The 21,855-nt window shown below is 50.5% G+C and overlaps 1 protein-coding gene across 1 annotated transcript in view; it reads left to right on the forward strand.

Moving 5' to 3' along the window:
- The first annotated feature begins 4,296 nt into the window (after positions 1-4,296).
- The window catches only part of LOC122173047 (uncharacterized), an 84,056-nt gene continuing 66,497 nt past the window's right edge, over positions 4,297-21,855 (forward strand). The window contains exons 1-2 of the mRNA XM_065598599.1: positions 4,297-4,483; positions 17,135-17,323. Coding sequence (XP_065454671.1) covers positions 4,381-4,483; positions 17,135-17,323 — 292 coding nt within the window. The 5' untranslated portion in view covers positions 4,297-4,380. The remainder of the gene's footprint in view (positions 4,484-17,134; positions 17,324-21,855) is intronic.

Consider the following 21,855-nt stretch of genomic DNA (forward strand, 5'->3'; position numbering starts at 1 on the left):
CATTTCATCCTCACCCATAACAATTTCACATTCAGAGCTGGATTTATGGCTTATTACAACAATCCGTAGCCCCCAGCCCCCTCTTTCTGTCCTATGACTGCAGAGTGTTAATGGGCCACTCTACTCGAATGGTCCCTTTCCACATGCGCTAAATACTTACGTTAAACAATCTGCTCCACCTGGCATTTAGCTGTGTGACGATGCGGCTCTGGCGGGACCCAACTGAGAGTGCCAATTCAGGACAAATTGCTTAAAACAGGGCAGTTACAGCCCAAGGCTGGGGTTTTTCCACCTCTAAGGCAAACCAAACCAGCCAGACTAGGAGGACTTTGGTCTCACCCCACTGGCTAACCACAAGTCACACAAGCAATTCCCTTAGACACTCCAGTTTCCCAGTATCACCACCAGTGCCACTCATTATGGGGACAAATGGTTATGAAAACCAATACTCCAGTAAAAGAAAAAAGGTTCTCTCGATCCCACAGGACCAAGCCCCAGACCCAGGTCAATATACAAATCAGATCTTACCCACAAATCACGCTGTTGCCGATCCTTTAGAATCTAAAATCTAAAGGTTTATTCATAAAAGGAAAAAGATAGAGATGAGAGCTAGAATTGGTTAAATGGAATCAATTACATACAGTAATGGCAAAGTTCTTGGTTCAGGCTTGTAGCAGTGATAGAATAAACTGCAGGTTCACATCAAGTCTCTAGAATACATCCCCAACTGGGATGGGTCATCAGTCCTTTGTTCAGAGCTTCAGTTGTAGCAAAGTCCCTCCAGAGGTATGAAGCAGGATTGAAGACCAAATGGAGATGAGGCATCAGCCTTATATAGTCTTTTCCAGGTGTAAGAACACCTCTTTGTTCTTACTGTGGAAAATTACAGCAAAATGGAGTCTGGAGTCACATGGGCCAGTTCCTGCATACTTTGCTGAGTCTCAAGGCGTATTTGCCTTCTCTCAATGGGTCCATTGTATAGCTGATGGTCCTTAATGGGCCATCAAGCAGGCTAGGCAGAGCTAACACCAGCTTGTCTGGGATGTCACCCAGAAGCATAGCATAAGTTTGAAATACAGACAGTACAGAGCCAATATTCATAACTTCAACTACAAAACTGATACACACATATAGACAGCATAATCATAACCAGTAAACCATAACCTTGTCTTAGACACCTCATTTGACCCCCTTTATACAAGATTTGGTGCCACTACAGGACCTTGGTTGCAACAATGATCTATATGGTCCCAGATTACATCAATAACGTCACAAGCTGTGAGGCTGGAAGCACTTTTCCTAGACCTGAAGAACAGAGCTGTGTGGCTTGGAAGCCAGTCTCTCTCACCAACAGCAGCTGGTCCAATAATTATTATAATAGGTGTCAAAGTGTAATCATAGAATATCAGGGTTGGAAGGGACCTCGGGAGGTCATAGTCCAACCTCCTGCTCAAAGCAGGACCAATCCCAACTAAACCATCCCAGCCAGGGCTTTGTCAAGCCTGACCTTAAAAACCTCTAAGGAAGGAGATTCCACCACCTCCCTAGGTAACCCATTCCAGTGCTTCACCACCCTCCTAGTGAAAAAGTTTTTCCTAATATCCAACCTAGACCTCCCCCACTGCAATTTGAGAACATTACTCCTTGTTCTGTCATCTGCCACCACTGAGAACAGTCTAGATCCATCCTCTTTGGAACCTCCTTTCAGGTAGTTGAAAGCAGCTATCAAATCCCTCCTCATTCTTCTCTTCTGCAGACTAAACAATCCCAGTTCCCTCAGCCTCTCCTCATAAGTCATGTGCTCCAGCCCCCTAATCATTTCCATTACCCTCCACTGGGATCTCTCCAATTTGTCCTCATTCTTCTTGTAGTGTGGGGCCCAAAACTGGACACAATACTCCAGATGTGGCCTCACCAGTGCCGAATAGAGGGGAATAATCACGTCCCTCGATCTGCTGGCAATGCTCCTACTAATGCAGCCCAATATACCGTTAGCCTTCTTGGCAACAAGGGCACACTGCTGACTCATCCAGTTTCTCGTCCACTGTTAACCCCTAGGTCCTTTTCTACAGAACTGCTGCCTAGCCACTCGGTCCCTAGTCTGTAACAGTGCATGGGATTCTTCCATCCTAAGTGCAGGACTCTGCACTTGTCCTTGTTGAACTTCATCAGATTTCTTTTGGCCCAATCATAGAATCATAGAATATCAGGGTTGGAAGGGACCTCAGGAGGTATCTAGTCCAACCCCCTGCTCAAAGCAGGACCAATCCCCAACTAAATCCTCCAATTTGTCTAGGTCACTCTGGACCCTATCCCTACCCTCCAGCGTATCTACCTCTCCCCGCAGCTTAGTGTCATCCGTGAACTTGCTGAGGGCGCAATCCATCCCATCATCCAGATCATTAATGAAGATGTTGAACAAAACCGGCCCCAGGACTGACCCCTGGGGTACTCCACTCGACACTGGCTGCTAACTAGACATGGAGCCATTGATCACTACCCATTGAGCCCGACGATCTAGCCAGCTTTCTATCCACCTTATAGTCCATTCATCCAGCCCATACTTCTTTATCTTGCTGGCAAGAATACTGTGGGAGACAGTATCAAAAGCTTTGCTAAAGTCAAGATATATCACATCTATCGCTTTCCCCCTATCCACAGAGCCAGTTATCTCATTATAGAAGGCAATCAGGTTGGTCAGGCATGACTTGTCCTTGGTGAATCCATGTCGACTGTTCCTGATCACCTTCCTCTCCTCCAAGTGCTTCAAAATGTGAGGACCTGCTCCATGATTTTGCCGGGGACTGAAGTGAGGCTGACCGGTCTGTACTTCCCCAGGTTCTCCTTCTTCCCTTTTTTAAATATGGGCACTATATTTGCCTTTTTCGAATTGTCCGTGACCCCCCCCCCCAGTCGCCACGAATATTCAAAGATAATGGCCAATGGCTCTGGAATCACATCAGCCATTTCCCTCAGATGCATTACATCTGGCCCCATGGACTTGTGCATGTCCAGCTTTTCTAAATAGTCCTTAACCTGTTCTTTCACCACTGAGGGCTGCTCACCTCCTCCCCATACTGTGCTGCCCAGTGCAGCAGTGTGGGAGCTGACCTTGCCTGTGATGACCGAGGCAAAAAAAGCATTGAGTACTTTAGCTTTTTCTACATCATCTGTCACTAGGTTGCCTCCCTTCATTAAGGGTCCCACACTTTCCCTGACCTGTTTCTTGTTGCTAACGTACCTGTAGAAACCCTTCTTGTTACCCTTCACATCCCTCGCTAGCTGCAACTCCAATCGTGCCTTGGCCTTCCTGATTACACCCCTGCATGCTTCAGCTATATTTTTATACTCCTCCCTAGTCATCTGTCCAAATTTCCACTTCTCGTAAGCTTCCTTTTTGTGTTTACGCTCACCAAAGATTTCACTGGTAAGCCAAGCTGGTCGCCTGCCATATTTGCTATTCTTTCTGCACATCGGGATGGTTTGTTCCTGTGCTCTCAATAAGGCTTCTTTAAAATACAGCCAGCTCTCCTGGACTCCTTTCCCCCTCCTATTAGCCTCCCAGGGGATCCTGCCCATCCGTTCCCTGAGGGAGTCAAAGTCTGCTTTTCTGAAGTCCAGGGTCCGTATTTTGCTGCTCTCCTTTCTTTCTTTTATCAGGATCCTGAACTCAACCGTCTTATGGTCACCGCTGCCCAGGTTGCCACCCACTTCTACTTCCCCTACCAATTCTTCTACCAGGAGGCATTCTGTTGAGCATCTGGTTTTGGGTCTGGGCAAAAACAGATAAGGCCCAATCCACTCGGCCCTTCGGAGCTGTCAGTGTCCAGAACCTCCAAGTCTTCTGAAGAACCATCGCTCAGCTGCTGAAAAATTTACAGTAAGAAATAGGTATAAGGCATCTTTGTACCTTTTCAGAACATGATTTTAAAACCTTTTACACCGTGTCTCAAGAGACCCCTTCGTATGCAGCACAATGGGGTTAGTGCGGAGGGCTGGCTGTGCTCACGTCCCCTGACTGCCCCCCGCCCGCCCGGCCCCGCGAACTGGGCATGGGCCAAAGGGACCCAGGAGTCCTGGCCCAGTGATGAGGAGAAGCAGCAGATTGTGTGTTCCCCTCAGAAGTCTGACAGCTCCCAGAGCAGCGAGGTTACAGGACAGGTCTGGAGGCACGCGGTGCCCCAGCACACCCGGAGAGGAACAAGAGCAGCTCTGACAGGAGTTTCTGTCTCCAAGGAGGAAGCTCTTGCACCACATGCAATTTCTGTGTGTTTGGCTGTTTCCTTTCTTTGCTGGTCTCTGTCGCGCTGAGCTCACACAGGAGCTGAGCTGAGAGGCAGAGCGCGTGGGGCTGAGCTCTGCCCTGGGACTGTCTGGAACATGGCCCCGCAGGTATCGGCTCTGGCCCTTCTCCTGGCCCTGCCGCCCCTGCTGTCTGCCCAGAGAGCAACACCGGCCAGGCCCAGCAGCCCCAAGACATCAGGTAGGAGCCGCCTCAGGCTTTGCTGCTCCCCTGTCTGCAGGTGGCTGCCGGGCTTTGCCCTGTCAGTCTTGCTGCAGTTGCCCCGGGAGGGGGCTGCCCTCTGCGTCCGTGCCAGAGCCTGCGGGGCTCAGCACCAAGCGCCCCTCAGAGAGCTGGGGTGAAAGGCAGCTGGGGGTGACACCGGGGCAGGAAACCGTGTTCCCCTCGGGGGGCCCAAGTGAGAGCTGCAGCCATGCGCCTCTCCGGGAAGCAGGTCCCTCCCCTGCAGGGTTGGCGCTTTCACTAGACCTGGAGCGGCGGGGGGTCCTTCCGCTCCAGGTCTTAGGCGGAAATTCAGCGGCGGGTCCTTCACTCGCTCCGGGACCTGCCGCCAAAGTGCCCCGAAGACGCGGAGCGGAAGGACCCCCCGCCGCCGAATGCTCACAGGAGGAGCGCTGCCGCCTAGTGTGGCAAAAACCCTGGCACCAGCAGACAGGTCAGCGTCTGGCTCTGGACTGGGGAGAAGAAGCCCGGGGAAGTGGCCTTCACACTACCCTACAAATAGTATCACCAGTTCCCTGGGGGGCAGGTGTGAGTCCCACACGTGGGGGGCGGGAGGAACCTGTGGGGTTCTGTTTCTCTTCCGCGAATAACTCTGGTACCAGGAGCAGGAGTCCAGCCAGCCCCCCTGCGCTCCCTGCTCCCTCTGAGCCATGCAGACTCCCGTGGAGCCCCCAGCACCGTGGGCTCATTCCTGTAACGAGTTCATTGCGTTCTCAGTGCCCACTGGAGGGGGGGGTACCGGGTATGAGCGATGGGACCATGCAGCAGGGATTCGTTTCCATGGCAGAGGCACGTTGGCACAGGCGCTGTACTGTGGGGCTGGCAGCTTTCTGCACAGAGCACCAGTAACCCCCCCTCTCTGCCGGGGGAGCCTGAGCTCCGAGTAGCCTCAGCAGAACTTGTATTTTTGTATAATTTCCGTGGATAACAGCAATGCTTATTTCTGAGCATTTTTTCAAATTGATTTAAATGTTCACAGTTGTGGGACGTGCGGAAGGAGGGTCGGACAATGTTAAAGCTTTATAACCATTAAAAACAAACTGTCGACGTAGAGAGTAAATATCCTTCAGTCAAACTTTAGTGAGTTCTCCAGCAGCATTTTACTTCCTTTGCCTAGCCCCATGGATGGAAATAGCTCTTCCGCCAGTGTGAGTGCGGTGAAATCAACATCTACTGACACGTATCTATTAAAACCCGCATCCTTCCACGCCTAGCTCGGAGTCGGTGTCCTGCTGGTAAATGACCTGCTGCGATACCCATCTCTGTTCATGGCGGGGACCCTCCCCTTCTGCCGAGGTGCAGCTTTTCATCCTCCCCTCAGCAGGGCAGAGCGACTGCAGGCATGAACCCGGGCAGGGAGCGTGGCTCACGCCAGCCTGGGCAGGCCCAAGCAGAGGTGTCCGGCAGCAGCAAGAAAAACCACAGGGTCCCTGCTCCTTGCGCTTGTCTAACAATCAATGGTTCCAACCGCCCCATGGTGCACAGCGCCCCCTGCTGACAGCACCAGCCTGCAGTTCACAGAACCTGCCTCACAGCAATAGGTGCAAAGGGCTGTAAACCCTACTCAGCCCCCCAATCTCAGGAAGAGTGAGCCTGTGACGGTGCAGTCTATATGGTTTTAAAAAAATATGATGATAAGTGAATATAATGTAACTGGGATATGCTTCATGCAAAAGGTCTCTTGTAAGGTATCATTACAAAGCTTATAATCTACTGAGTGTGATCATCCTATTTGTATAAATGTATCACTCTTGTATCTAAAACTCAAAATATAACATATAACTCTGAGGGCCTATTGTACTTATGCAAAGTGTGGGCCATTAATGGTGGTTTGGAATCTTGATGACTCCTATTAACTACGACAATTGTCTGTAGATGGCTCTGTTTTACTTGCAAGTCTTCCTGTATATGTGTGTGCTGGCAAGTGGGTAATGAAGTCTTGCAGTGACATGTGATCATGTCACCTGAACTGGAATCCATCTTTAACCTGGTGCTTTTCCAGTGGGGGGGAGGGGGATGGAAACCCAGAGGGACAAAGGGTTCCCACCTTATGCAAAAGATATATAAAGGGGTGGAAGAGAACAAAGGGAGGGAGAGAAGAGCCATCATGAAGAATCCCCTAGCTACCATCTGAGCTGGAACAAGAGCTGTACCAGGGGAAAGAATTGTGCCCAGGCCTGGAAGGTGTCCAGTCTGAGAAAAAAACTTACTGAAGCGTCTCTGAGGGTGAGATTATCTGTATTCAGTTTGATTAGACATAGATTTGCGCATTTTATTTTATTTTGCTTGGTGACTTACTTTGTTCTGTCTGGTACTACTTGGAACCACTTAAATCCTACTTTCTGCATTTAAGAAAATCACTTTTTACTTATTAATTTACTCAGAGTATGTATTAATACCTGGGGGAGCAAACAACTGTGCATATCTCTCTATCAGTGTTATAGAGGGCGAACAATTTATGAGTTTACCCTGCATAAGCTTTATACAGGGTAAAACGGATTTATTTGGGTTTTAGACCCCATTGGGAGTTGGGCACCTGAGTGTTAAAGACAGGAACACTTCTGTGAGCTGCTTTCAGTCAAGTCTGCAACTTTGGGGCAAGTAATTCAGACCCTGGGTCTTTGTTGGAGCAGACGGGAGTGTCTGGCTTAGCAAGACAGGGTGCTGGAATCCTGAGCTGACAGGGAAAACAGGAGCAGGGGTAGTCTTGGTACATTAGGTGGCAGCTCCCAAGGGGGTTTCTGTGATCCAACCGATCACAGAGCCATCCCCGGGGATGCAGAGCTAAGGTTTCTGGGAGTCCCCGGGTGACTGCGGCTGAGAACTTGCTTTGCCTGGGATGGGGTGCAGGTAAGAGACTCAGGGGCTGGGTGAGTGACCAGGAGATGGATAGAGGTGTCTGACGTCTCTCTGTGTAGCCCAGGGGTTGTGGTTGTGAACTTGTGAGCTGGCGCTATTCACCTTTAACAAACTTACCCAGTGTGCATTTGATGTGTTACCTGCTTGTCCTGTCCAGCCCTGATTTGCACCTTGGTTTGGATCATGGGTCTGGAAGCTCCCTCCTCTCCCCGCTGGGGCACTTGCAGGTCTCTGGGTTTTGAGCCATGTGTTGGGCAGCAGTTACTGAGACAGTCTGAGAAGCTGCAGAACCCACCAGCCAGAACCCACCCGGGTGGTACCGGCGCTGGGAATGGTCTGGGGGAAGCAAACAGCTCCTGGTGCCCTGTGGAGTTGCGGGGAGGGAAGTAAAGCTGATTAGCAGAAGCGAGGGAGGCCTGGGAACAGGTGGCTGCCCATGAGAATGCTGATGGGGCTGGATTAGTGAAGGTTGGTTGGCGATGCCAGCAGGGGGGTGCTGGCAGGAACTGGCTTGGCCAGTGGGTCTGGGCAGGGCCACAGGGTGTGGCCAAGTCTCCTGTTATCCTGCTGGGGAAGGACAGAAGAGATGTAACAAATCCTGCTGCTCGCATCCTGTGATCCCTGTCAGGGTGTCTTGTGCCCTCAACCCCAGTCCAGGTCGCCCTGGGAGGGCCACAGCCGCACTCAGGGAAGGACGGAGACATTGGGATGCTGTGGGATGGTTTGAGAAACTGAAACATGGGACCTGTGGGGTCCTGCCCTGGCAAATGGGGAAATGCCAAATGTGATTCCTGGCATAACAGAGAGCGCCGGGGTCTGGTGCTGCTGATTGTGACGTTGTGCAGTCTATATGGTTTTATAAAAAACTTGATAATAAGTCAATATAATGTAACTGAGATAGTTTTAGAGAAAATATGGTAATAAGTGAATGTAAGTAACTGGGATATGCCTCATGCAAAAGGTCTCTTGTAAGGTATCATTACAAAGCTTATAATCTACTGAGTGTGATCATCTGATTTGTATAAATGTACCACTCTTGTATCTAAAACTAGAAATATAAAATGTAACTCTGAGGGCCTATTGTAATTGTGTAAAGTGTGGACCATTAATGATGGTTTGGAATCTTGATGACTCCCATTGTCTGCAGATGGGTGTGTTTTACCTGTGAGTCTTCCTGTATATGTGTGTGCTGGCAAGTGAGTAATGAAGTCTTGCAGTGACATGTGATCATGTCACCTGAACTGGAATCCATCTTTAACCTGGTGCTTTTCCAGTGAGGGGGGGTGGAAACCCAGAGAGACAAAGAGTTCCCGCCTTATGCAAAAGATATATTAAGGGGGGAAGAGAACAGAGAGGAGAGAAGAGCCATCATGAAGAATCCCCTAGCTACCACCTGAGCTGCAACAAGAGCTGTACCAGGGGAAAGAATTGTGCCCAGGCCTGGAAGGTGTCCAGTCTGAGAAAAACTTACTGAAACATCTCTGAGGGTGAGATTATCTGTATTTAGTTTGATTAGGCATAGATTTGCGCATTTTATTTTATTTTGCTTGTGACTTACTTTGTTCTGTCTGTTACTACTTTGAACCACTTAAATCCTACTGTCTGTATTTAATAAAATCACTTTCTATTTAGTAATTTACTCAGAGTATATATTAATACCTGGGGGAGCAAACAACTGTGCATATCTCTCTATCAGTGTTATAGAGGGCGAACAATTTATGAGCTTGCCCTGCATAAACTTTATGCAGGGTAAAACGGATTTATCTGGGTTTAGACCCCATTGGGAGTTGGGCAGCTGAGTGCTAAAGACAAGCACACTTCTGGGAGCTGTTTTCAGGTAAACTTGCAGCTTTGGGACAGGAGATTCTGACCCTGGATCTGTGTCTGGAGCCAAACAGGAGTGTCTGGCTCAGCAAGACAGGGTGCTGGAGTCCTGAGCTGGCAGGGAAAACAGAAGCAGGGGTAGTCTTTGCACATCGGGTGGCAGTTCCCAAGGGGGTTTCTGTGATCCAACCCGTCACACCGATATCCTGGGCACAGTGACTGCAACAGCTACAACGAAGATCCACCCCACACCCCTCCCCGGTGTGCCACCCGATATACTGCGGTACCACTGATCCCACCTGTTCCACCAGCCTGGACTCCCTTTGTCACGGAGTCCCCGGGCGATGCTCTGGAACTGCTCCCCACAAAGCCAGTCAGGACTTTGGGGAGCCTCCTCTCCCTTGGAGCAGACGGTCTTCAGGGCAAGAAGCTCCCACGGCTTCACCTCCTGGGTCTGACCTTGGAGCATTCAGCATATGCCCCTCCGTGCACTTCCCACAGCGAGTCCGCCCAGGTGGGGTCCTGGGGAAGCCAGAGGGTCCTGCACCCCCCACTTCGCAGTCAGACGTGACTCTCAGCCAGCCAGTAAAACAGAGGTTTATTAGATGACAGGAACATGGTCTAAAACAGAGCTTGTAGGTCCAGCGAAGGGGATCCCTCAGCTGGTTCCATTCTGGGGCCCAGCGAGCCAGACACCCCCGTCTGCTCTAACTCCTAGTTCCCAGCCAGCCCCTCTTCTGGCCTTTGTCTCTTTCCTGGGCCAGGAGGTCACCTGATCTCTTTGTTCACCTTTAGCTATCCCCTTGCAGGGGGGAAGGGCCCTGGCCATTTAATTAATGGAGATATCTCATCTCCTGGAACGGACCTTAAAAGGTCATTGATTCCAGCCCCCTGCTTTCACTAGCAGGACCAAGTACTGATTTTGCCCCAGATGCCTAAGTGGCCCCCTCAAGGATTGAACTCACAACCCTGGGTTTAGCAGGCCAATGCTCAAACCACTGAGCTATCCCTCCCCCTTACCAAGGAGACAGTGTGTTGGTGATTTATTCACACTGGCCTTTATCCCACCACCTAGAGACTTAAGAAATGCATAGGGGAAACTGAGGCACCCACACAGTATTCAGAGGAAACATTAAGAACAGTCCCACTTCGTCACACCCTCACACTGTCCTGCTGAGCCAGGCGCTCAAGCCTCCTCCAGCTGCAGACAGACACAGACACTGAAATCAGCTCTGCCTGGGAAGGGTTCAGCTAAGGAATTGCCCAGCACGCAAGTGCTCACCCCCTCTGGGATGCAAACCCCAAACTGTATTGTCTGGCGCGGCCCAGAGACCTGCACAGCGCAAGCTCATGAAAATCCAGGGCCGCCCAGAGGATTCAGGGGCCTGGGGCAAAGCAATTTTGGGGGCCCCTTCCATAAAAAAAAGTTGCAATACTATAGAATACTGTATTCTTGTGGGGACCCCTGTGGGGCCCGGGGAAAATCGCCCCACTTGCCCTCCCTTCCCCCCTCCCCCGCAGCCCTGGGAAAAATAAACATTTAAAAACCTTCCGCATCTCAGCACAAACCCAGTTTTGAGAAAGTTTCTTTTCAAGTCTCCTTTACAAGGTATCACTGGTTCTCAGCATCAGCTACTGCTAAAAGGCACTAAAGCTCATTAAAACGGTTGGACAAATATTTTCCATCAAAACTTTTTTTGGATCGAAAACTAGGGGTTTTTAAAAAGCAGAAAAAATCACGGACAATGTCTGCTTTCCTTCCAAATTTGTTGTGTGTTTTTTTTAATTGAAAAGCTGAAATAAGTCTGCCAAAACCTGAACATGGTTTGGGGTTTCAGAAGTGTGTGGCCAAATATTTGCTGCTTGCTGTGTTTGATTGTTTAAAGAAACAATAAAAAAATTCTGCTTAAAAAAATCCAAAGCTTTTGAATTTTTAATGGAGTTAGATGGCTTGCCTCCTTGATCTTCTCTGGCAAAAGCACACACAACAACAGACAGACAAAGACTTTCCTCCCTCCCAGATTTGAAAGTATCTCGTCTCCTTATTGGTCCTGTTGATCAGGTGTCAGCTAGGTTATGTGAGCTTCTTTACCCTTTACAGGTAAAAGAGGAATTAACCCTTAACTGTATGTTTATGACACACTCAAAAAGCTTATCAGATGTCACCGCTCAATCTGATGGGGGCCCTAGTAAGCCAAAGTCCTTCCAGCCCTTCTGGAAGGGTTGTCTCTTTGGGCAGAAGGACTTGTCTGCTTGCTGAATCAAAAGAAGGCCCTGAGTCAGTTTAAATGCAGACTTTTTGTGCCAAACATCCTTTCTTAGTCCGTTGGTCTCTGGAAAACCTAGTTTGAACCGGTTTATGCAAGCGTCCCCAGGCATGGTACCTCCTGGAGGTCTTTACAACCTGAGTGATTCACCTTAAATCACCATCCACTGCTTTTAGTTCCTGGAGGAGCTGTGGTCTCATTCCCCCTCACTCTCCTCCACTGCCCCAAGTTGCATACAGTCCCTGGCCCACAGTGATACATAAACCATTCATAAGCTTAAGACAGTGTGTATCCCCAGAGATACTGCACAAGGTTGCAACATATGTCATAACAACCTCGGATGATATTAGTCTCTTTTGTAGCTGCATCATATTGTCGACACATTCACTTTGTGATTCACTGTAATCCCCAGAGCCTTTCCAGCAGTTCTATTGCCTACCTAGTTATTCCCCATTTTGTAGTTATGCATTTGATTTTTCATTCCTAAGTGTAGTACTTTGCACTTGTTTTTATTGAATTTCATCTGCTGATTTCAGACCAATCCTCCAATTTATCAAGAGTACTTGTGGCACCTTAGAGACTAACAAATTTATTAGAGCATAAGCTTTCGTGGACTACAGCCCACTTCTTCGGATGCATACAGAGTGGAATAAATATTGAGGAGATATATATACACACATACAGAGAGCATGAACAGGTGGGAGTTGTCTTACCAACTCTGAGAGGCCAATTAAGTAAGAGAAAAAAACTTTTGAAGTGATAATCAAGCTAGCCCAGTACAGACAGTTTGATAAGAAGTGTGAGAATACTTACAAGGGGAGATAGAGTCAATGTTTGTAATGGCTCAGCCATTCCCAGTCCTTATTCAATCCTTCGTTGATTGTGTCTAGTTTGCATATCAATTCTAGCTCAGCAGTCTCTCCTTGGAGTCTGTTTTTGAAGTTTTTCTGTTGTAATATAGCCACCCGCAGGTCTGTCATTGAATGGCCAGACAGGTTAAAGTGTTCTCCCACTGGTTTTTGAGTATTATGATTCCTGATGTCAGATTTGTGTCCATTAATTCTTTTGCGTAGAGACTGTCCGGTTTGGCCAATGTACATGGCAGAGGGGCATTGCTGGCACATAATGGCATATATCACATTGGTAGATGTGCAGGTGAACGAGCCCCTGATGGTATGGCTGATGTGATTAGGTCCTATGATGATGTCACTTGAATAGATATGTGGACAGAGTTGGCATCGGGCTTTGTTACAAGGATAGGTTCCTGGGTTAGTGGTTTTGTTCAGTGATGTGTGGTTGCTGGTGAGTATTTGCTTTAGGTTGGGGGGTTGTCTGTAAGCGAGGACAGGTCTGTCTCCCAAGATCTGTGAGAGTAAAGGATCATCTTTCAGGATAGGTTGTAGATCTCTGATGATGCGCTGGAGAGGTTTTAGTTGGGGGCTGAAGGTGACAGCTAGTGGTGTTCTGTTATTTCCTTAGTTGGGCCTGTCTTGTAGGAGGTGACTTCTGGGTACTCGTCTGGCTCTGTCAATCTTTTTTTCACTTCAGCAGGTGGGTATTGTAGTTTTAAGAATGCTTGATAGAGATCTTGTAGGTGCTTGTCTCTACCTGAGGATTGGAGCAAATGCGGTTATATCTTAGAGCTTGGCTGTAGACAATGGATCGTGTGGTGTGTCCTGGATGGAAGCTGGAGGCGTGTAGGTAAATATAGTGGTCAGTAGGTTTCCGGTATAGGGTGGTGTTTATGTAACCATCGCTTATTAGCACAGTAGTGTCCAGGAAATGGACCGCTTGTGTGGATTGATCTAGGCTGAGGTTGATGGTGGGATGGAACTTATTGAAATCATAGTGAAATTCCTCAAGGGCTTCTTTTCCATGGGTCCATATTGTGACGAACTGGGCCTGTTCTTACTGTGGTGTGTGAATGCTGACAGGGGAGTGTGGCTAGGATAGCCTGCATTGGGGGATGGGAGTCTGAGTCTGCCTGAGGGCGAATACCTGAGCGTGTAACATGAGAACCCAGGAAGGGGTTGGAGGCCAGGTGACACCTTGGCCCGGGAAACTGAACAAAGGCTGTGGGAGGGGTCGCTGAAGGCAGAGTGCTGGAAGCGGGCTGGAGAGATGGCTGGGAGGCAGAGATGGCTCTGACCCCCCAAAGGGGGGTGGGCTGGGATGCCCTGGGACCCCAAGCTGGACCTAACTGAGGGGGGCCCTGTTGTCTGTGCCTGCAAGACCTGTCTTGGACTGTATTCCTGTCATCCAAATAAACCTTCTGCTTTACTGGCTGGCTGAGAGTCATGGTGAATCGCAGGAAGCCGGGGGTGCAGGGCCCTGAGTCCCCCAATACTCCGTGACACATATGATGAAGATGTCATCAATGTAGCGCAAGTAGAGGAGGGGCACTAGGGGACGAGAGCTGAGGAAGCGTTGTTCTAAGTCAGCCATAAAAATGTTGGCATACTGTGGAGCCATGCGGGTACCCATAGCAGTGCCGCTGACTTGAAGGTATAAGTTGTCCCCAAATCTGAAGTGGTTGTGGGTGAGGACAAAGTCACAAAGCTCAGCCACCAGGCTTGCTGTGGCCTCATCAGGGATACTGTTTCTGACAGCTTGTAGTCCATCCTCATGTGGAATATTGGTGTAAAGTGCTTCTACATCCATGGTGGCCAGGATGGTGTTTTCAGGAAGAACATCAATGCATTGTAGTTTCCTCAGGAAGTCAGTGGTGTCTCGAAGATAGCTGGGAGTGCTTGTAGCATAGGGTCTGAGGAGAGAGTCCAAATAGCCAGATAATCCTGCTGTCAGAGTGCCAATGCCTGAGATGATGGGGCGTCCAGGGTTTCCGGGTTTATGGATCTTGGGTAGCAGATAGAATACCCCTGGTCGGGGTTCTGGGGGTGTGTCCATGTAGATTTGTTCCCGTACTGTAGCTGGGAGTTTCTTGAGCAGATGGTGTAGTTTCTTTTGGTATTCCTCAGTGGGATCAGAGGACAGTGGCCTGTAGAATGTGGTCTTGGAGAGTTGCCTGGCAGCCTCCTGTTCATAATCTGACCTGTTCATTATGACTACAGCACCTCCTTTGTCAGCCCCTTTGATGATAATGTCAGAGTTGTTTCTGAGGCTGTGGATGGCATTGCGTTCTGTACGGCTGAGGTTATGGGACAAGTGATGTTGTTTGTCCACAATTTCAGCCTGTGCACGTCTGCGGAAACACTTTATGTAGAGGTCCAGTCTGTCATTTCGACCGTCAGGAGGAGTCCACGCAGAGTTCTTCTTCTTGTAGTGTTGGTAGGAGGGTTCCTGTGGGTCAGTGCACTGTTCAGTGGTGCGTTGAAAATATTCCTTGAGTCGGAGACGAGGAAAGTAGGCTTCCAGATCACCGCAGAACTGTATCGTGTTCGTGGGGATGGTGGGACAGAAAGAGAGTCCCCAAGATAGGACAGACTCTTCTGCTGGGCTAAGTGTGTGGTTGGAAAGATTGACAATGTTGTTAGAGGAGTTGAGGGTACCATTGTTATAGCCCCCAGTGGCAGGTATTAGTTTAGATAGCTTACTGTCCTTTTTCCTCTGTAGAGAAGTGAAGTGTGCATTGTAAATGGCTTGTCTCATTCTTGTAAAGTCCAGCCATGTGGAAGTTTGTGTGGAAGGTTGGTATTGTATGAGAGTCTCCAGTTCTGAGAGCTCATTCTTGATCTTCTCCTGTCTGCTGTATAGGATGCTGATCAGGTGGTTCCTCAATTTCTTTGAGAGTGTGTGGCACAGTCTCTCACTGTAGTCAGTGTAGTATGTTGATTGCAATGGATTTTTTACCTTCAGGCCATTTGGTATGCTGTCCATCTGCTTGCATTTGGAGAGGAAGATGATGTGTGTCTGTATCTGTGCAAGTTTTTTGTTGAGGTTGATGGATTTCCACTCCATACGGCTAAATTTAGTGCCTTGCATGGTGTCAAGTATCACGGGGTAGCTGTGTTAGTCTGTATCTACAAAAACAACAAGGAGTCTGGTGGCACCTTAAAGACTAACAGATTTATTTGGGCATAAGCTTTCGTGGGTAAAAATCTGTTAGTCTTTAAGGTGCCACCAGACTCCTTGTTGTTTTTGTAGATACAGACTAACACAGCTACCCCCTGATACATCTTCAAAGACCTATTGTTCTCCCTAATGGTCTATTGACTTGTCCCCAGCTAGGCAGCCAGACTGATTGCATTCTGTCTGGTGAGCGTTCCCCAGGTGCAAATACTTTTGTGGTACAGATATATAGTCCATATTCCTAACTGTAGATACAGAAATGATACATGCACACAAATAGGATAATCCTATTCAGTAAATCATCACCTTTCCAATGATACCTCACGTGTCTTATCTTATGATTATGACACAATCATATCCTAATATTGCTATGAAAAATATGGGAAACAGTGTCACCCCCTGTACCTCAGGGACAGGCCGTGCCGGGTTCAGGAGTAACTGTACCCTGCACTGTACCCTCCTCAGGCCTGGCACTGGGGACACTCCTCCCATCCCTCTATGTCCTGAAGGCAAGGATGCCCTGGCTGGCACGCACCACCCCACAGAGCTCCTTGCTTTGTGTGAGATCTGGGGCTCATCAGGGCAGACGGATTGGGTCAGGTACAGCCTGGGGAGAGGGCCGGGGGAGCTCGTCTGAATCATTCCCTTGGAGGCAGAGTTTGGATAAATAAACCTGGGATCAGCAGAGGAGCTGCAGCCCGGCACCATACATGGGGAGGCCCTGTGCCAGCCCTGGGGCTCCCTTCTCCTGCCTGGCAGCACAGCTCCAAGGACCCACACGACTCGGACCTCCCTTGGGCACGGCAGCTCCCAGCTAGTGATACACTCTGCAGGGCTGGTGGGGGGCGCTGTGCACCCACCCTGACCCTGGACTGTCCCCACCCAGGGCAGACCCAGCCACTCTCTGCTCCCTGCCCACCCAGATCCCACCCCTCCTCCCAGGGACCCTTCTGCAGGGTGCGGGGTGGGGAGGGTCCCTCCTCTCCTGTGCAGGGCAGGGAGCTCTGTGCACGGAGACCCCCCTGCATACACACGTCCGGGTGGGGCTCTGGGCCAGAGATGCAGATAGAGAGGCTCTGATTTACCCCCTGCAGCCTCGAGAAGGCAATGGGGGTGCTCTGGGTTTGCCCCTGGCAGCTAACGGAGGGGGGCCCTTGATAGGAACAAAGTCCCACTGAACTGGATGCTGCTGTCTGCTCCATGCACTCACCTGGCTTGGGTGGATTTCATCCTCTCCCCTCCCTGTCTGGGTGGCAGCTTGTGGGGCAGGGACCTGCGGGTGCAGCGCCTCTCCCTGCTGGAGCTGGGCGGGTCAGTGAGAGGGAGGAATCCAGCCCTGTTCAGGACCAATCTGGGGCCAGGAAACAACCTGCCCCCAGAGCTCCCACAGGGAACTGCTGAGGACGCCCCCCCTGGGGTCTGTCACCTCTGGGTGCTGGGGCCCTTCTCTGACCTGACCAGTACCCCTAACCTGCCCCATCTGCACCCCTGGGGGCACTGGGAGCAGGTGCTGCTGCTTGGGCCCTTCCCGAGACGGTTCCTCAGGCTCCGGGCAGGCCGTGGTGGTGCTAAGGTGGTGACCAGGCTCCGTCTCCAGCCAGGCCTCAGCCTCTCATTCCCCCCGTCACAGACATGTGCAGGAAGGAGGGATCCTGGACCACGAACGTGACGTTTCCCTCCGAGCCGACGGCGTTTTGGGTGAATGACACGGTGCTGGTGACGTGCACTGCGGAGCCCGAATCCGGCCTGTTCCCTGCAAACTGCACAGAGCTGAAGGACCGCAGGGCAGTCTGGGATATCAGTGGAATCAAGTGTCTCAGTGAGTGTGCGGAGACTGATACAACCCCCGCGCCCACTCCCCGGGCATGGGGCCAAACCTCCCCAGCCAGCCCAGGCATGGGGCTGCAGCCAGTAACGGGCAGGAAATGGCCAGGGAAACCGGGCCAGTGATAACCAGCCATTGGAGCCAGTGACGTGATGCCGGGGGTGGGAGACCTGGGGGTGGGAGTTCTGGGAGGCCGTGACAATGGGCAGAGAAAGGGGGACCCCACTCCCTCAGTCTGCCGAGAAACTGTTGTACTTGAAGTACTGCACAGGATCTTTTCAGGGGGAATAAGGCAAAACGCCACATTTATTAGTAATACATGTATTCATTAACACTGTATTATATGCATGTAACCCTTCTGCCCATCTAAGTTGGCAGCAACAAGGGCCGGGTTCTGTATCTAGGGGTTCCGTTTCAATAACACAATGCAAAACCGGCTCGAGCCCCCACCCAGTGACCTGGGACAATTACATACCACCCCCTGGGCACCTCTAAGAGGCAATACTTCCCCTCTCGCAAGCACGGAGTCTGAGTGTAACAGAAAATGTTTAATAACATGAGGTAAACAACATCAGCATTAAATTGGAAAAACACCACAACTAGAGTTCTTAGACCAAACCATGAGCGAAGACCCACCCCAGCAAATTGGGCCGTGTCCTCTCCCGTTGGTTCTTGAAACCAGCGACCCAAGAATCACCAAAGTCCCAAAAGTCCACCAATCCCAAAGTCTCTTGGGTCCAGCAACCCAAGAATCACAAAAGTCCCAAAAGTCCGACAACCCCCCAAAGTCTCTGCCCATGATCAGTGCAGCCCCAGAGTTCAAAAAGGGGGGGGGGTGAGCAGGGTGTTAAGGGGCACCTTACGTGATCCGAGGCCAACCGGCTGCTTCTCCGTGGGGTTCCACCGCAGCCTTCACCACGAACTGCTCCACTCCATCCGCAGTCCCACTCCTGCTGTCCCACGAACTGCTCTGGCAGCTGCTCCGCTCCGCTCACCGACCTGTGAGCCGCTCCGCTCCGCTCACCGACCTGTGAGCCGCGCCGCGCCGCTCCGCTCACCAACCTGTGAGCCACGCCGCTCTGCTCCGCTCACCGACCTGTGAGCCACGCCGCTCTGCTCCGCTCACCGACCTGTGAGCCACTCCGCTCCAGCCGTCCCTTGGGCCGCTCCCACAAGGCTCTGCTCTGCTAGCTGCTCCTCCAGCCGCTCCGCTCCACTCACCCCCGCTAAGCTAAGTTAGCTTAGCAATATAGCTTCAGGCTCCCCCACTAGTTAACACAGCCTCAGTGATCTCAGCTCTTAAATAGCTTTAGCTCTTTTGTGATTTCAGCTAGTAGTAGGGGAGCCCCAGTGCTGGTGCACTATTGGCCCAAAGTGAACTCAGCTCAGCAGTCTGTAACTAGACTCCTAAGGGAATCAAAGTTAGCTCTGACATTCAACAGTGGAGAGAGAAGGTAGTGCAATTGGTATTTCAACCCCCTCAGGGAGGGGCCATACCATCAGGTACAAATACCTGTCCCCATCCTCTCTCAATTCACTGGGTTTTGTAACCCATGCCCCTTGACAAGCAAATGCTACTTAGGTAATGGTGAATGACTCACTTAGTCCTTCTGTCATACAACAGTTCCACTGGCCTTGATTCACAGAATCAGGGTAACAAAACTTTATTCTTCCTGCCCCAATAACAGAGAAACTGGGGATCCCACACCAGCCAAAGTAACCACTTTGAGTTGCTGTGGTTTCATGCCAGGCGAGTGGGTGTGCCTATGCAAACAAGATCAGCCCCTGGAGTTCTTTTCCACACTCGCCATAATTCACCACCAGATGTCAGGGTAGAGCTCATCCTGACTCTGCTTACATCCTCCCCCCAGCCGAAAATTTGTCGTCCCGACAAATCACACTCCCTATTATAACAACTCACTGGTTCCCTCCAAAGGGCCTCAGATAGCCCACTTTAGCTTCCACAAGCCTGTGTGCTAAACATATTGGTTCCTCACTAGTTACCCCAGGTGCATCATAAGTCAACCGTTTTACTGGTCTTATTACCCTGTCTCGTCTATTGAGAATCTCTGTTGCCATGGTGGGCGGGACAGCCTCTTGAACGATGGATGGAGAGGTTTCCTTTGAGGGTCCCTCGGCTACTGGCATAGGCCCCTGCATTTCTAGTTCTAACAGTGGAGGGTCCAAGGTGCCCAGGACATCCTCCACCTGTATGTGTCCACTGTCCAATAACCTGGGTGTGTCAACACATGGGGGTCCCACCAGTGGCTCAGGGGTGTCAGGAATGGGCCTAAATACTTCTGCCATGGGGTTTAGGGTGCGGTAGTCAATACACATCCGGATTTTCCCATTCTTTTTACGGACCACCACAATGGGTGAGGCATATGGGCTGCGGGACTCTGTAATGATGCCATTCGCAGCCAGCTCCTGAAGATGTTGTCGCACATCTTCCATCTCGGAGAGGGCAATCCTCCTAGATCTCTCCCTGAAAGGTCGAGAGTCATGTAGTCTGATGTTGTGCTCTACTCCTTTTGCACATCCCACATCCCACTCATGCAATGAGAACACCTTGGATCTTTCACAAAGTTTCCTCCTCAGGCGATCTTTCCACTCCTCGGACAACGGTGAATCTCCAAAGTCAAACTTTGCAGGGTCTATTGTCGGAACTTGAGTCTCACACTGGGGTTTTACAATTGATTCAGGCTCAAAGAGATCCGCTATCTTTTGTCCTTGCTTCACAACAACATCTTGACTTGTTTCATTAGCAATCAGTATAGTCACCTTTTCCTGGGCTTCAGCAGGTAGGGTTATGACTCCACTGGGGACCAGCACTCCTTCCGGGAGCTCTCCTTCAACTGGCTGCTCTACCATTGCTAATGCCCCTTTACTGCCTTTCAGCCGAGTACTCATGACAAGCACTTCTTGCTCCGTCCTTGCAGGCACTACTAACGGGGTTGTGCCCATGTACTTCAGCGCCCCAATCGGTAGCTCAGATGTCTCCTTTTTAGCACCCTCAATCTTCCTATAGGCTTCAGCACAAAGCGTATGGATCATCAGGGTATTCAGGTACTGGTCCCCAGCCCGTCGTCTGCAGTAATCCGCGAGCACCTTGAAGAGACTGGAGTTGGTCCCTATCAGCACAGACACATCAGAGGTCCCTTTAGGGTCAGGGCATATTAATGCAGCTGTGTCCACCTCTTCTCTTACCCCAGCAACCTCCTCTGGGAATTCCAGGTGCACTATGACATACCCTTGGTAGGGGTATTCATCCATGCTGAGGCCACACAGACCAACGCCAGTCAGTGGCTGTATAGGCAGGTGCCTAAGCATTTGTTGGTAGAATGACTGAAATATAATAGTCACTTGAGATCCAGTGTCAAGCACGGCTTTACACTCCTCCCCTTCAATCTTCACCATGACCTCTGCTCGAGGCCCTATCAGTCCTGCGGGGATCCCAGCTGGACAGTCTTTTCTGGGGGAATCTTCAAATCCTGCAGGCCTGGGTGGTCCCCGTCCCTGGACTCTCTGGCAGCTACCGGATCTCTCCCAACTGATCCTCCGCTTTCCATACACTAAGGAGGGGTTTTCTTCATTATGGCACTTGGCAGCACTGTGTCCATCCTGACCACATCGGTAGCAGAAGAATTGTCCTTTCCCTCTTCGCCCAGATGGGATGGTGGCTCTAAATGCTGACTTCTCCATCGCCACGGTCAGAGGCTCCTTATTCCCGGAAGTCTTAGCTCGGTCAATGGTGCTTTGCAGTTCAGCTATCCGTTCTGTCAGGACCTGCACTTGTTGGGCAAGTTCCTCTGTGGTGCTCACCATCAGTACACTGGCCATTTGCAGTGGTGTTGTGCCGGCTGGCTCCAATGTTTGGGCTTCCCAAAACTCGCTGGCAGCCTGCCTTTCTTCCTCTTCTCTGACCTCCTTTATCAGCTGGGAATAACTTGGGGGATGTTCCCGTCGTTCTCTTAGCCGGAGATGGAGTAGAATCGAGTTCTGATATTGAGCTCCTCTTACAATTTGAGCCAGTCTGGTCCGATCCATCTGTTCAGCAGTCACTGCACCCCTCATGACAGCTCTCTGAAGCAGTCTTTCCAGCCTCTGTATATAGGCTGAAATCTTCTCGCCAATTTGCTGTCGGGAATTAAGGAACTTACAGTAACTGTCTTCAGGGCCCTCTACACTCCCAAAGGTATGATCAAGGGCCTCTAGGCAGTCCTTCACACTGACCCCAGGGTCAATGAGCTTCAGGGTGCGAATCACATCTAATGCTGGGCCACTAAGGCTCTCTATCAGACATCTTCGCTTTTCTGCATCAGGTACGGCCCACTTCTGCAGCATTTCAGTGGTATGCTCCAACCAAGGTTCGAACTCCTCTGCCCCAGCAAATAACCTTAACTCATGACAAGAGTTTGACCTAGCATGGGACAACACAACCTTTTCCAATATTTGCCCCAGTGCTTTTGCCCAATCATTGGCTGAGGCTGTGGCCCCTGAGCTAGAGGCTGCAGGGCCGGGGCCCA

The sequence above is a fragment of the Chrysemys picta genome, chromosome 6 (assembly GCF_011386835.1).
Source record: "Chrysemys picta bellii isolate R12L10 chromosome 6, ASM1138683v2, whole genome shotgun sequence".
NCBI lineage: Eukaryota > Metazoa > Chordata > Testudines > Emydidae > Chrysemys > Chrysemys picta.